The sequence below is a fragment of the Gobio gobio genome (assembly GCF_949357685.1).
Source record: "Gobio gobio genome assembly, chromosome: 1".
NCBI classification, from domain to species: Eukaryota; Metazoa; Chordata; class Actinopteri; order Cypriniformes; family Gobionidae; genus Gobio; species Gobio gobio.
This window is the reverse complement of record NC_137097.1, coordinates 35972866-35988747: the sequence shown is the minus strand read 5'-3', so window position 1 is coordinate 35988747 and position 15882 is coordinate 35972866. Positions and strand designations below refer to the sequence as shown.

The following is a 15882-nucleotide window of genomic DNA, read 5'->3' as shown; positions in this document are numbered from 1 at the left end:
ATATCCATGTACATCATTATTCTTTTATATAATTTATGCCTGATTGTCAATTACAGAAAGATATTTTTAGTGTGCAGTAAAAGTTATAAATGAGAAAGAAATGTGTTATAACAGCATTAATTATAGATCACACAATCATGGTAATTACAGTGTAGTTTTGTGTTTGAGAAACATATTTCTCTGATCTGTCATGTGTGACTTCTTAACAGACTAAGTTTGTGTGTTTCAGTTCTGAAAGAGCTCAGAGGAACATCATGATTTACATAAAGCTAAAATTATGAGGCACATTGTGCAGGTGTATCCTGAGAGAGAGAGTCATGCACGCCTATGAAAGAAACTGCAAACAACTGCATTGCCAAAGATTTTTAATTGCAGGACCAAAACCAAAAAGTACATCGTCATATTAAATGTCAGATATGGAGTCACACAATTCAAGAGATATGAAAAGAAATAAAGAAAAAACATGTTATTTTCATTCAGACAATATTTCAATAACACTGTGAATTTGAGATACTTTTCTTGGTGAATTCTGAACCCACGGACACTTCACATGAGAAATCCACATTATCGATCCAGTCCGAGGAGTCGATGGTCAGATAGCTGCTCATTTTGAAGGTTTTGTCTTGTTGTTTCTCAGGAGCACTGCTCCAAACTCCATCTGTGACAGAGCGGCCATTGACTGTCCAGCTGACATGAACCAGAGCTACAGAAATATCCTCAGCCAGACACACAAGAGTAGCTTTACTCTCCTTCAGAGCCTCAGTGGACGGAGGCAAGAGTGTCAGAACAGGAGGAGCCAGAGGAAAATCTGGAGAAAATATAATATATATATAATATAATATAATATAATATAATATAATATAATATAATATAATATAATATAATATAATATAATATAATATAATATAATATAATATAATATAATATAATATAATATAATATAATTAATAATATAATATAATATAATTAATATAATATAATATAATATAATATAATATAATATAATATAATATAATATAATATAATATAATATAATTAATTAATATAATATAATATAATATAATATAATATAATATAATATAATATAATTAATATAATATAATATAAAATATAATATAATATATTATAATTCATATAATATCATTCATATAATATAATATAAATCACAACTTGTATAAATGGGTCAGTTAAAGGATACACATTGCATGTGGAAATAAAATACAAGATGTCATTTCACTAATTTCATATTTTTAATATTGAATATAACCTTAAATCTGACTCTATAACTGGTACTGTAACAACGAACAGAATATTACCTGCACATAAAAGGTTTGAAAAACATGATTAAATAAGAAGCCTTTAAAAATCTTTACACACATATTTAAATATAATTAACCCATCAACTTGAGTTCAGATTTTAAAAATCATTATTAATGTTAATTTTGAAATATTTAAATATATTACAATAAATAAAGGTTTTTTTTAGTAAATCTATATATTTCTTTTTTAATCGTATAATTTGACATTTATTTCTGCACAGATAAAAAGTGACTGAGCAGTATTGAAAGAGTAAAGTTTACTCACCGATCACATTCAGTTTTGTCCCTTGGCCGAATACCACTGTGATACAAGTCACATCTTCACTCGTACAAAAACCTCCTGAGTTTCAGAGGCGAGAGACACAGAACTGAAACATTCACTCAAGCACAGATTATAAGACACAACTCTCTTCATTAAAGCTCTTCAGTGATGAAGTGTCATGATGTCAAGTTCATAAGCAGCTGTTTTTGTCATGCAGAATGACCAATTCCTCACTTTAAGACACGAGATACAGTGTTTGTTTGTCATCTTTTTCACCAGGTGTTGTTATTATTGTTCATTTGTAGATGAGCTTTCGGTTATTATTTGCAGTCAAAGATGAGAGTATCTGTTGTTAACACTGAGTCAGTTCACTTTGGGAAGGAGATGCTGTTTGACGGGCCGTTTCAAATGAAAGTGAACGACTGAATCCATCACATACTGTAAGTCCGTTCGTGAAGGGAACAAGATATTGTCACTTCAAGAAAGTGTGTCCTTTACACCTGAGGGCCAGAGATGAGAAACCCTGCTGTCGCTTCAGAAGACCTGCAATACAGCACGTTTACTGCTGTGTGTGTGTGTGTGTGCGTGCGTGCGTGCGTGTGTGTGTGTGTGTGTGTGTCGTGTGTGTGTGTGTGTGTGTGTGTGTGTGTGTGTCTGGTGTGTGTGTTTTATAAAAGTATTTAGCTAAAGAATGTGTTACAGGAATATTAAAGAAACTGGAGAATATTCTCAGCATCTGTGATTAGTTTGTAATGCTCATGAATCTGAGGTGTGAAGTTGTGCTCTTATCATCTGTTGTCTAGAAGCAGAAGTGAATGTGAGCAGTGAGGAGGTTTTTGTCATGCTGTGAATCACTGTGATACACTAACAGAGCTGTCCCATGTGTGACAGTAATACACTGCAGAATCAGCCACATTCACATTACTGATGATCAGACTATAATCTGATTGAGATGAATGTGTTGATGTGAATTTAGGAGCAGAGAAACCAGATCCATATTCAACTGAGCTCCAGCCATGATAAAATCTTAACACATACTGAGGAACTCCTCCTGGAGTCTGTTTGTACCATCTAGCAGAAGAATCAGTTACTGTCCCCAGATTACAGTTCAGTGTAGCCGTTTGTCCTTTATTGACTGTGATCAATGGACTCTGAGTCACTACAGTCACTCCACTGACACCTGCAGAATAAAAACAACCTTTACATGAGATTGTGTGTCAAAACACTTTAAATCTGCCGTCAGACATGATGAAACTTACAGGTCAGAAGAGTAAAGAAAGCACAGAATATTGCGATCATCTTGTGATTTGGTGTGTGTGCCGTGTAAAGATGAGCAGTGCTGTAGAAAAATGCTGAGATGATCAGAGAGAGACACTTTAAGACAGTCAAGAGCTCTGAGAGGGAGGAGCCACTGAAAGACCCGCCCACCTCACGCCATAGACACGCCCACATCTGACAGACAAGTTAAAAATACGATAAATTATAAAAGATACTGCCTTACAACCCCAGTGAGCGAGATAAAGGGGACTTTAGTGAGAAAAACTCACTAGAAAGATAAAAAAGTGAACATACACAATTCTGGAAAGTATGTACGGTAAGAAAGGAGACAGACATTAGAAATGAAACATTTAGAATGTTCGGTAGACTTTATCCATTTTTGCTTTGACTTTTTATTCTCTGAAATTTTCTGGGGACCCCTTAGAACCTTCTGGAGGACCCCTGGGGGTCCCCGGACCCCAGTTTGAAAACCCCTGACTTACAGTCTCCAAACCAACGTGTTCATGTAGGTGTCAGCTATAGCCACGTTTCCACCGCAGGAACTTTCCCCAGAAACTAGGAACTTCGGGCTGGTACTCGGTGTGTTTCGACCGCAGGAACCAGGGTCTAAATGAAGTTCTGGGTAAATATTTCCCCCTTCGAACGGCTCTGCTCGCGAGGTAGTACTTTTTCAAAGTTCAGGAACTTTCGGGGGTGGGACTTGGGCGCTGAACATGCTGATTGGTTGATTTCACGCTGCATTTTATTTCAACCGCCATTGTTAAAAGTCTTTTGCGAGGTGGGTTCTGCGTTCAGTAAATATATCAGTCTTGCTCTTTCTGTCCGATGGCGCACGTACGTCTCAGCCATCTCACAGTCAATGTCCGTAATAGCTGATTATAACATACTTTGTCTTATTTTAAATCTAGCTTTACGAGCTTTCAGAATACGCTTTAGTATCAGTGCTCGTCTCTTTTCCGCTGTTTTGTTAATTACCTCTTTAGTCAACCAAAATATAACCAGCAAAAGCATCTCCTCCATACTTGTTATTGTTGCAGACAGTGTCGCGCAAAAATGATTACTGTCTGTCTCTGACTGGGAGGAGCAGCCGCGCGCAGTCCTACATCACTGGACTAATTTGCCTAATCTTCACGGTACTTTTTCCTTTTGGAAACGCAGACAGTAGCAGGTCTGGGGGAAAAAAAGTTCCTGTAAAAAAAGTTCCTGGTACAAATTGTTCCGGGTAATTTCGGTGGAAACGGGGCTTATGATGCACACCTTTTACAAATTTGATACAACTTTTCAAATAAACTGTCAAATCATGTCTAAATATGGATGCTTTTCATTACTGTACAGGATCATATCCAAAATATGCCATACTTTAAAGCTCAATCGCATTTGAATGTAATGACTTGCAATAGGCTATCCAAATCAACTGTAAAGTGTTCATCTAAATCTCAGCTATGATAAGGTGACCAGATTTCTGAAATGGAAACCGGGGACATTTCCTATTTGAGTGGTCAAAATATCAGTAAAATCTCATTTGTTATTATCTTTTAATTAAAAAACAGGGACAACACATTTTTGAATGATTTTGTTGTTGTTGTTGTTGTGGGCTCCCTATATTATTATTAACATTAATAATTATTTGAAATTGATTTAGTTTGATTATTATTATTTTTGGTCTGGATTTAGTACAATTCAATGCATATTGTTTATAATGAATTGATTAATTAATTAATGAGGAGGAGCTGAGGGAGGTATCTGTTTAAGGTGTTGAATTACAAATTTATACATTGTTATATCTAGGTTCAAATGTAATAGAATATTACTGAAAACATTATCTATAGGGTTTTACATTTTGAAGTAAATTTGAGGAAATTCTAAGGAGATTATTTCAGGCTGTGTAAGTGGTTGAGACATTAAGTCTTTTGTCTCTATGCAATTTCCTGACTATTTAGCATGACAAGTTTAGAGCAATATTGCCTGAGTGATTGGATTAGCATCTATGCAGTTGAATGGCACTGTTATGCTGATTGAATCTGGACGAGGGACACAGTTATGTAGGGTGTGTCCTTTACCTACACAACATATGCATTCCTTGTTTGAATGTCTCCTCCTCTGCTGTATAACCACTCCCCCTAACATATAGATAAATTGCCTTATTTTGTACTGTTAAAATCAGACTGTTTTCGGACGACCTGCAGCACAGAGAGTTCTCATTAAAAGAATCATTCTGTCTTGATCCGAAGTCTCCTGGTCTATTCTTCAACAAACAACTGAAGTTCACAACAAAGGGTTAATAACTTTTTTAAAACATTCCAATGTAAGAACAACGGTTCAATGTTAACGTTTTTAGAATGTTTATCAACGGCATATAATGTTGAAAAAACATTGTACTATTACATTACTGCATTACTGAGAGAACAAACCTTTGAGAGAACCTTTGGGGAACGTTAGCTAAAGTTGCGAGAAGTTATCTCTAATTTCCGCTAACTTTTATACGCACGTTCAAGAGAGACTGGCGTTCCAGCGTATGACGTAGGACGCTCCTCAGTGAGAATATGCTAGTTCTCGCTAGCAAGTTTTGTTTTGCTCTATCCTCTGCGCTTTCATATTTGTCACCGGAACTTACGCTACTGTTGTTGACGCCTGCGTCCTACGTCATACGCTGGAACACCAATCTCTCGTGAAAGCGCATACAACAACAGTTAGCAGAAGTTAGAGATTACAGTTTGTAAAGTTTTAAAAATGTATATTTTTCTTACACAAATGCATTACTTCACTTCAGAAGGCCTTTATTAATCCCCCAGAGCCGTGTGGAGCAGTTATGTGATGGATAGATGCGCTTTTATGGACTTCAAAACAGAAACAGCTATTCACGGCCATTATAAAGAAGAGCTAGGACAGAGAACATATAACTCCAATTGTATTCGTCTGAAAGAAGAATGTCATATACACATGACTTGAGGGTGAGTAAATCATGGGCTAATTTTCATTTTTGGGTGAACTATCCCTTTAAAACAACTCAGCAGTCTTCTGGAGGGCGATTTTGCTACAGCTCACTAGAGGGCGCGAAGAATCAACAAAAATAATAATTCAGGAAACATGGAGACTTTTATTTTGTAAATAGCATCGTTGCCGTGGCGACACAGGAAATCTCTCCATGTAATGCTTTTAAGTGAGCCGTGATAAAACAAAAACAGCGCTTTGATTCTGATACAGTAACTGTTAGCTGGCTGAGTGGTCGAGGCGATGTGTTTATTGCTCGGTGCAACAGGAGTTGGAAAAACGCTTTTACTGAAACGACTACAGAATATCCTTTACCAGCTGTTTCCATAAGACAGACCGCCTCCCTAAATATATGATAGTTTCTTATTCTCTAATTTCTCACCCACTGTCAATGAATATGACTTCTTTATCTGCACTAACAGTTGTGTCAAATGGACGCGCATGCGGATTTGGGTGAAGCGCCCGTCACGCTGCCCACGGTGAGCTGCTTCTCTTCACAGTCACACTAATGAAAAATAAAGCTTTTTTTGTAGTATTTTAATCGCAGTGTAAAGTAAACAGTGTGTTTGAGTGTTAAGTAAATTTAATTGTGCTATCTAAAGATAAAGTAGCATAATAGAAGAGTTGGGGAAACATTAAATATGATGTCTATAACTGAGGGGTTTTTTTTGTATAGTTTAATAGTTCCTTTAAATCACAATAAAGTCTTATTAATAAAATAAAATGTCATATATTTAAAATAATGTCGGTCACTTTTTACTGAAAACATCAAGACCCACAAATATTCCCCCATTGCAATATTAGGAGAAAGAAAGAAAAACATATTTATTAAAATTAATTATTAAAATGTATTTTAACGTTACTAATTTAAATAGATTTAAAAAAAAATACTAAAGATGTCAATTTATTTGTGTTATATATATAGCACAAATAAATTGACATTTATATATAATGTCACAAATATCGCACTAAAAGAATGCAACAATATGTATATGTAATATGTATCGTGGATAGTGACAATATATATTGTGTATAGTTCACCTAAAATGAAAATGGTTGTGAGAAAAAAATTAAAGTATACAGAGTTTTAGTGTCAGTACTACATTAAACTACTATGTGTAATGTTGAATATAATGTATAATATTGCAATGGGGGGGAATATTTGTGGGTCTTGATGTTTCCAGTAAAAAGTGGTCGACATTATTTTAAATATATCTAGTCAGTGACAGAGTGCAAGTATATTCGTGTAAAATAATTCTGTATTTTCAGCTTCAGAATCATGAATATTTTTATTCTGGTGTCATCTTTGTCCTGTGCGTTGGGTTCCCAGCACAAAGTCCAAGCCTATTCATTTCCACCCCCAATGTAATACCAAATCATTTTAATCAACAGTACATTTTTTGTCAACCTTTTGCCATATGTCTTTGAGTAGTGTATCGTTACACCTAATATCACACAAAAATAAATTGACATCTTCAGTATGTTTTTTTTTTAAAATCTATCTACATTTTTATTATTATATTATTTATATGTCATTATATATATATATATATATATTATTATTATTATTATTATTATTATTATTATTATTTTTTTTTTTTTTTTTTTTTCTTTAGGTTGGCACCAACCTCACAGACCTCATATTTCGGAAGAAGAAGATAACAATACGAGAGTTGGGGGGCTGTATGGGGCCCATTTGGCCAAAATACTACTTGGATTGCACATCCGTTATAGTGAGTATCAACAGGTCACATGATTCAGCTACTCCATTCACTACGTTTCATGCTTGTGATTTTCAAGAGAAAGCGGTCCTTTTGAAATGGGTCAAATGTTACACCCTCTCATCTGCTTTTGTTCCTGTTCAAAATTAAAGGTAAAAATTTAAATCACAAAATTACAACCTAAAAAGTTACATGTGACGGAAAATAATTAAAGAGCAATATGTTTTATAGATATACACTGCCCGTGTATGTAATGGCTTTGCTCGTTGGACCAGAATCCCTCAATTAGCAGCAACCACGGGACGTTAAGATTGTTTGCTGGTTTTCTCTTCATTCCTTTGAGAGTCCTAAAGAGAGGCTGTAGGCACATTTACAGTATGACCATGTTGCTAATAATGACTAATATCCATTTGTTGTTTATGCATTGTAGTTTGTGGTGGACTGTGCCAACATTGCCCAGATTTCATCGTCCTGCGTACAGCTGCTGTCTGTTCTCTCTGCGGAGCCGCTTCACTCTGCTGCTGTACTCATACTCTTCAACAAGAGGTCAGAAGAGGTCACACTAGCTACGTTTCCATCCTAAGTTGCACATTTAACTTATGCGCAAAATTGGGATGTCCCATAAAACATTTGCGAACAAAGCAGCATTTCCATCATATCAGTAAAAAATCAGTCATATCAGTAATAAAAATGGAAGTTGCTACAATCGGAGAAGAAACACTGTGGCTTTTTTCCCCACATCATAAATGACTTTCGCCTCGGCGCGCGCAGACGAAATGCAATGAACGCTGTCTTGTTGTCTTGAATGCCTTATGTTTGGGAACGCAATCGTGTGAGACGTTTCTGTGAGGGAATTAAACCAAATCCTTCTGATGACAGACTTTGGCTTAAGCATTTCAGAACGACCAAACCAACATTTGAGATGCTGCAATGCGATTGGTCCACTGGTTAGTCCAGTTATCCAATCACATTCTCTGTTGAGACAAAGTCACGCGAGTTTGTTGTAGCGCATCTAGAGATTTATTCGGTTTCCGTCAGTTTATGCGCATATCTAAAAAAATGTATCCGCCTCAATTGAGCATGAATGTTTTTTATGCACATTTTTAGTATTTATGCACATCTTGGAGTTTCCATCCAGCGTGTTTTTTTAATGAGATATCCCAAAATAGATGGATGGAAACACAGCTACCGTCTCCCTTGTTGATTTAATTCAATAAATCCAGTACTAAGTCATGCTAAGCCTATCGCTCCTCACTTTCCTCAGGGATCTGCCGTGCACGATGTCTCTTGTGGAGCTGAAGTCGTTGTTCAGGATGGACGACGTCATTAGAACCGCGCCTCAGTCAATCACAACACAAGAGATCAGTGGCCGCTCCGGACAGGGCCTTCAGGATGTGCTCGCCTGGCTGTTTTCAAACCGCTCTGATACATGATAGATGCGGATGCAGAGAACTGCGGGTCACAGTAAACGTCTGATAAATGTGTTTGTGATTTCCAGTCATCTCGGTGCTGCTGTGTCTCAATCACATGTTTGTGCAAACCCATTAATTCAAGAAACAGCTGTGGCAAAATGTAGAACTGGTGGTTTTTTGACGACTTCTGCATGACTTCCTGTGATAGTTTGAAGAATCTCTGAGTGGTTATTTTCCACACAATGAACGCATATTGTCACCATGAGCTGTCAAGCTTCAAAGTGGTCAAAACACAACCATTGAAACCTTGGATTTTGCCCTCCACTCTAAGCTTTCAAATCCCATGTGTTCCACAGAAGAACTTTTTTTTTTTGTTACTGTACTGAAAGGGATAGTTCAGCCTAAAATTTTAATTCTGTTATTAATTCCTCACCCTCATGTCGTTTCAAACCTGTAAGACCTTCGTTCATCTTCAGAACACAAATGAAGATATTTCTGATGAAATCCGAGAGACCGCAATTTAATGAACACTTTCAAGGTCCAGAAAGGCAGTAAAGACATCGTTGAAATAGTCCATGACTCCAGTGGTTCAACATTAATGTTATGAAGCGACGAGAATACTTTTTGTGCACAAAAAACAAACAAAAATAACTTTATTCAACAATCTATTCTCTTCCCTGACGTTCTCTTACACTATTCACTTTGTTGGGCTTTTCACAGTACAGCGCTTCCAGGTTCTACGGCAGAACGCCGGCTCACTATTGGCCGAGCACGATCCCATGATGATCCCATTGCGTAAAAGACTGGCACGGAAGACAAGAGATTATTGAATAAAGTCGTTATTTTTGTTTGTTTTTGCACACAAAAAAAATTCTCGTCTCTTTATAAATCTAAGGTTGAACCACTGGAGTCACATGGACTATTTTAACAATGTCTTTACTACCTTTTTGGGCCTTGAAAGTTGCAATTGCAAACTATATTATTGCACCCTTGAAGGGCACTTCGGGAAGGGGATGCCATTTTTAGGAGAGTTCCAGATGAAAGTGAACAACTGAATCCAGTTATGAAGGGCCCTTCTACAGGTCCATTAGCAAAGGGAAAATGCAATGGTCACTTCAAGGAAGTAATTTAATAATTTAAATTAAATTATTTATTATTATTTAAATAATAAACTTCGTAGCGAGAAGGGCATAGGGTTGCTCACTTTTGATTGGAATTCGCCCACAGTTACTCGTTGCATTTTGCATGGCACCTTTTTCTGCAGCAGGTCATTACTGCTACAAAAGAAGTGATATTGCCATCTACAGGGCATTGAAGGTACTACATCTTGTGCATTTTGCCCTTACTCACTCAAACTTGTCAACAAGGCTACTTTACGCAAATGCAAGTGCGTTAGCAGGTCGTTTCTGAATCTCAGGGGTTTCATGTATGAAACGAGGACCAGCACATCTAACCATTATTTTAAAGAGACAAATCCTGGAATGTTTTCATCAAAAACCTTAATTTCTTTTCGACTGCAGAAAGAAAGACATGGACATCTTGGATGACAAGGGAGTGAGTAAATTATCAGCAAAAGTTTATTTAAAAGTGAACTAATCCTTTAACAGTTTAATTTAATTTGAGCACCACGTGTTAACAAAAAAGTGTATCTTGCGCAAGTCAAAGCAAAATACACAAGGCTCGAGCACAACGATCAAAAGAGTTCATCTGGTGCATGTTTGCATAGAAAAACAATGGAAAAGCAGTGCAGTGGAATGGAAAAACGTCTTTTGTGTAATTTTAACTTAAACGCAGTCTCAAAGATCATTGGTCAAAGATATGATGTATGTGTATATATACATTATATTGCTAAAAGTTTTTGGATGCTTGCCTTTACATGCACATGAATTTAATGACATCCCATTCTTAATCCGTAGGGTTTATTATGGCGTTGGCCCACCCTTTGCAGCTATAACAGCTTCAACTCTTCTGGGAAGGCTTTCCACAAGGTTTAGGAGTGTGTTTATGGGAATTTTTGACCATTCTTCAAGAAGCGCATTTGTGAAGTCAGGCACTGATGTTGGACGAGAAGGCCTGGCTCTCAGTCTCCACTCTAATTCATACCAAAGGTGTTCTGTCGGGTTGAGGTCAGGACTCTGTGCAGGCCAGTCAAGTTCCTCCACACCAAACTCGCTCATCCATGTCTTTATGGACCTTGCTTTGTGCACTGGTGCGTTGTCATGTTGGAACAGGAAGGGGCCATCCTCAAACTGTTCCCACAAAGTTGGGAGCATGAAATTGTCCAAAATGTCTTGGTATGTTCCTTTCATTGGAACTAAAGGGCCAAGCCCAACCCCTGAAAAACAACCCCACACCATAATCCCCCTCCACCAAACTTTACACTTGGCACAATGCAGTCAGGCAACCGTTCTCCTGGCAACCGCCAAACCCAGACGCGTCCATCAGATTGCCAGACAGACGTGTGATTGGTCACTCCAGAGAATACTTCTCCACTGCTCTAGAGTCCAGTGGTGGTGTGCTTTACTCCACTGCATCCCACGCTTTGCATTGCACTTGGTGATGTAAGGCTTGGATGAGCTGCTTGGCCATGGAAACCCATTCCATGAAGCTCTCTACGCACTGTTCTGGAGCTCATCTGAAAAGTTTGGAGGTCTGTAGCTATTCACTCTGCAGAAAGTTGGTGACTTCTGCTCACTGTGCACCTCAGCATGCGCTGACCCCGCTCTGTGATTTTATGTGGCCTACCACTTCGTGGCTGACTTTGTTATAATACCACTAACAGTTGACCATGGAATATTTAGTAGTGAGGAAATGTCACAAATGGACTTATTGCACAGGTGGCAACCTATCACGGTACCACGCTTGAATTCACTGAGCTCCTGAGAGCGACCCATTCTTTCACAAATGTTTGTAGAAGCGTCTGCATGCCTAGTGCTTGATTTTATACACCTGTGGCCATGAAGTGATTGGAACACCTCAATTCAATGATTTAAAGGGGTGTCCCCATACTTTTGGCAATATAGTGTATATTAAAGGCTATATGAGACATTTTGCTCACAAACTGATTTCCATCCTTCAATTTGTTATTTCATAGTTTTCTGAAATTGTTTTCTGACAAATGTCCAAACATTTGACTAGTACTGTACACGGTTTGTGCAAGAAATGACAAGCCAGAGGTGGAGAGCATGATGTATGAACCATAAACAGACATAAACCAGACATGCCATTCAGTTTCATCTCCATCCTTGTATTCAATGAGCAACATGTCATGTGCAAGTTTCAAATTCTTACATTCTGTTAGTATGTGGCATCAATACATTCTGAACACCACGGTAAGTACATTCTCTTGCTGGAGGTCTATTCATTCAACAGTCAATGCCCAATACAAAATCATTCTACTTTACATTTTGCAATTCAAATTATTGGCCCCAAAATCATTGTCCCTTTTTTTTCCATCATATTGGTGAAAGTGACCCATCAGGATGTGTTCAGTTCACAAGATACCAGTAAATAAAAGGACAGCATTGAAAGTCATCAGATACTCCAGACTAATAAGGGGACACTAAAGCAGAGCTAGAAATTGGTGCGAGAAATCAGAATATGATAGATAAAAATGAGTCTTTGGACTTGTGCTTAGTTATGTTCTGGGTTTGATGGTACGAGTAGCAAGTGTGTTATCCTGTCCAAATCTATTATAGTACTTAAAGTATGGTGGTGTGTTTAAAGGAGATGCTGATGCTGCAGGAGTTGGATTAAATATTCTCAACTTTTACATTGTGTCATTTATTTGTCATTTCCCATAAAGCCAGCATCAATCTGTATTGCCATGTAATGCATAGTTGACATTCATACATATTATTATAAATCAAAGGCGTTCACACGTACAGTGGTTTTATGGCTGGAGGTCGACGAGTAGCTGTATTGGTGGTTGTGGCTGATGTTCTTGTTGCTGGATGCCCTAATGTCATTGGTCAAAATCTTTTGAAAATATGATCACAACTGTTCGCAGTTCATTTTGACCTTGTACTGTATGTCTGCAAAGACCTATTTTGATTCAACATCGTTGTTTTTTGCACCGTTGAATCAACATTGCATTGAATTGAACTGAATATTGTCTTCTGTAAACCTGCTTTAAAGCTGAAATTCAATTTGTTTCATAATTGATTGAGTTTACATTAACACTGTTATTTGCCTGTTTATTGCTGTGAAGTTGCTTTGAAACGATCTGTAATAAATTTGACTTGACAGGCTCCTGTCTGTTTTTCAGCTAAATGAGCATGTTGATTTGGTGGCAGAGCCCGTCGGTGATAGAGATAATTCTGATTGGCTGTTCAGCTTAGCGAACCAATGCACAAGACGAAAAACAAAAGTGACGAAAGCAAACAAATGGCAACGTAAAAAGGGCACACATACAAGGCTGCGTTCCACCATATAAGGGGCTTTCGCACCAGGGGAACCTTTCCATAGATCCTATAAATAATGGTGGAAGTACCCGCTTTTTTGTGTGTTCGCACCGCACGAACTGGGAATGATTTTAGTTCTAGGAACTCCTTTTGGGGGAATTAAATGATCTCCTACTTCAGATTAGGGTCTAACCCAGCACAATAGGAACTACCAGTGACGCAAGTTTACACCGATAGGCCGAACGCATGCAAAACACTGGTACCTGCCATGTTTAAAAAGCAGTGCAAACAGTTTATAGCCTATATATTTACTCCACGAACATGGAAAACAGCAATAGATAGATGGACCGACGCCAAAGTCCAGGCACTTCTCAAACTTTAAGAAGGAAATCCAACGCTACTTTGAAGGGACCAAACGAAACATGATTTTGTATTTCGGCTCAGCTAGCGACATTGGGCATCAACCACACGGCAAACGCTATAACAGTGCATTCACGGGCTTCTGCGTTAACGCTCCTCATTTACTTTGAATGGGTGACTCGTGCGTTTTTGGGTCCCGTTGCGTCATGTCACTGGCATTGTTTGTGGCAGACGTTAAAAAATGTTAAACTTTTCAAGCACCAACACAGGTGTCAGCCAATCAGATCGCCTTATACAAATACCCTAGCGCAGATGCTAGCCAATGATGCTAGCCAACCTAGCGCAGATGCTAGCATTCATGCAACACCGGAAAAGTAATGTGCCCCATGTGAATGCAGTGTGATAGTTTTTGTATCTTACTTACTTTCTTTGTTTAACAGTTCAATCTAATAACAACATATAAGAAAGGACTGTTAAACAGATCGTAAACTAATGAAGACAGAACAGCGTTCTCAGTGTTTAGGCTCTGGCTTTCTCAGCACAATTCAAATTAAAAGTCCTGTACAACAACTAGAGCGGGAGGATGTTAGTGACGGCTTATGTTCCCACTGGCGGTCTTAATGCAACCAAGAAAATGGTTCTAGGGGAACATTTAGTTCTCAGGGAACTGCACTGGTGGCTAGTTCCTATAACTACCCGGTGCGAAAACTAAAAAAACTGCCACTTAAAAGGGCCCTTCAGAATGAAAAAAATTATTCTTTGCACAGGCATGCAGCTTACACAATTGTGCGATGATGCCACCTTCTTAATTGGCTCGGTGTTCCAAGCTGTTTTTTTGGTCCACTACACCCTTCATCCCTTGGAAGCTCTCACTCTGGGGGGTAAATCCTTCGAAGGGATTAGGGCATAGGGATGAGCTCTTCAGAACAGAAAGCAGGAGGTGCTTCCGAAATACTATGTACTATGTGAGTAGGTACTACATTTTAATTTGAACTTACTTTGCGACCATTAAAAAAAAAGTACATTCTATATCGCATGAATGTAATCCGGACATACTACATCCGCCATGTTGTCATTATCACTTGACATGACCTACAGCGTCAGTTGTGTTGCTTCACCTCCATTCACAAATCCTAAAAAAGTGTCCATCGAATGCGCATGAATCTCGCCGGAAGTAGTAGGTCATCTGGGGACTTTTCTCCTACTGTTTTTTGAATACTATGTTTTAATACTATTCGATTTCGGACACAGCAAGGTTTTTTTACGGTTTGTATATCCGCAGTCCTAGCTCTTCTAGTTTCCCTTTTTGAATGCCAAATACAGAATACTGCCATCTGCTGGTATGGAGAGTTATTTCCTCACACACAGGCGCAGAATGAATGTGCCAGGTGGCTATTGACTTTTTGGCCCAGACGCGTGAGGTGACATCACAGTTGTTTTTTGTTGCCACTAGTTCTTTTATGTCGGTTTGGTGTGTCCTTACCAATCTTCTTCATCTTACTGAGACTTAACTACAGTATCTCAGGAGATGGATATCATATCAGCTCTCCGCATTGCATGACCACTCATGTGCATAATATTGAACAACATTGCCACAGTGCATTACCAATGGTCGCTGTTGTTTTTTATCACTGGAAACCGCTGTATGTGTGAACGCCTCTTAAGAGTGACTGCATAGAGCAAAACCAGGAAGCTGTGAAAGAAGTAAAGACATTAATAAAAAAGTGTGTTCCAGTTTTAAGTCAAGTCGGTGGTTAAATTGTCATTTCAAAAGCTTGTTTGGATCTGCTCAAGCACTGTCTTTCATAGGAACGGATTCTGATTGTGTTGGTCTGGATCTCCAAGCGCGGATGTGGTCGACAGGGGTAGCAGCGGTTGCGGCAGGTGTCCAGGGATCAGCGGCGGGACCTGCGCAGACTGTGTGAAGGTACTAGGAAGAGAGCTGGGCTGGTTGCTGGTAGCCATGGGCAGAGAGGCATTAAATGGGAGGGATGTGGGTACAGGGGATGTGGAGCTGGGACGCATCTGATTAAGTGTGAGGCGGGTTTGTGGTTCGTGTTGGAATGGATTAGACGCCGATGGAGCGCTCAGCCCTAAATGGGATAAAGTCCAAAAATGAATTCAAATAATATGGAT

The 15882-nt window shown here is 38.4% G+C and overlaps 3 protein-coding genes across 4 annotated transcripts in view; 1 reads left to right on the top strand and 2 right to left on the bottom strand.

Moving 5' to 3' along the window:
* Nucleotides 1–355: 355 nt before the first annotated feature.
* LOC307121179 (immunoglobulin lambda-1 light chain-like) lies at nt 356–2987 on the bottom strand. Its single transcript, XM_079808670.1, has 4 exons — nt 2841–2987; nt 2447–2761; nt 1585–1659; nt 356–808 (listed from the first exon to the last, which is right to left on the bottom strand). The coding sequence occupies exons 1-4, from the start codon at nt 2878–2880 to the stop codon at nt 489–491; spliced, it is 750 nt and encodes a 249-aa protein (XP_079664796.1). The 5' UTR covers nt 2881–2987; the 3' UTR covers nt 356–488.
* Nucleotides 2988–6093: 3106 nt separating this feature from the next.
* On the top strand, nt 6094–12215 carry arl16 (ADP-ribosylation factor-like 16; the record flags this gene model as incomplete). Its single annotated transcript, XM_079822263.1, has 5 exons — nt 6094–6156; nt 6273–6329; nt 7467–7583; nt 8002–8117; nt 8836–12215. The coding sequence occupies 5 exons, from the start codon at nt 6094–6096 to the stop codon at nt 9002–9004; spliced, it is 522 nt and encodes a 173-aa protein (XP_079678389.1). The 3' UTR covers nt 9005–12215.
* Nucleotides 12212–15882, bottom strand: part of epn3a (epsin 3a) — a 23773-nt gene continuing 20102 nt past the window's right edge. For both annotated transcript variants that reach the window (XM_079822243.1, XM_079822244.1), the window contains one exon: nt 12212–15839. In XM_079822243.1, coding sequence (XP_079678369.1) covers nt 15550–15839 — 290 coding nt within the window. In that variant the 3' untranslated portion in view covers nt 12212–15549. The remainder of the gene's footprint in view (nt 15840–15882) is intronic.

Bases quoted from the DNA above. Each gene is read 5' to 3' on its own strand.
- LOC307121179 (XM_079808670.1), bottom strand. From the start codon at position 2,880: ATGATCGCAATATTCTGTGCTTTCTTTACTCTTCTGACCT. The intron at 1,660-2,446 runs GTGTATCACAGT...TCTGAAACTCAG, and splicing joins CACATGGGACAGCTCTGTTA to GAGGTTTTTGTACGAGTGAA. The intron at 809-1,584 runs GTGAGTAAACTT...TATTTTCTCCAG, and splicing joins GACAAAACTGAATGTGATCG to ATTTTCCTCTGGCTCCTCCT.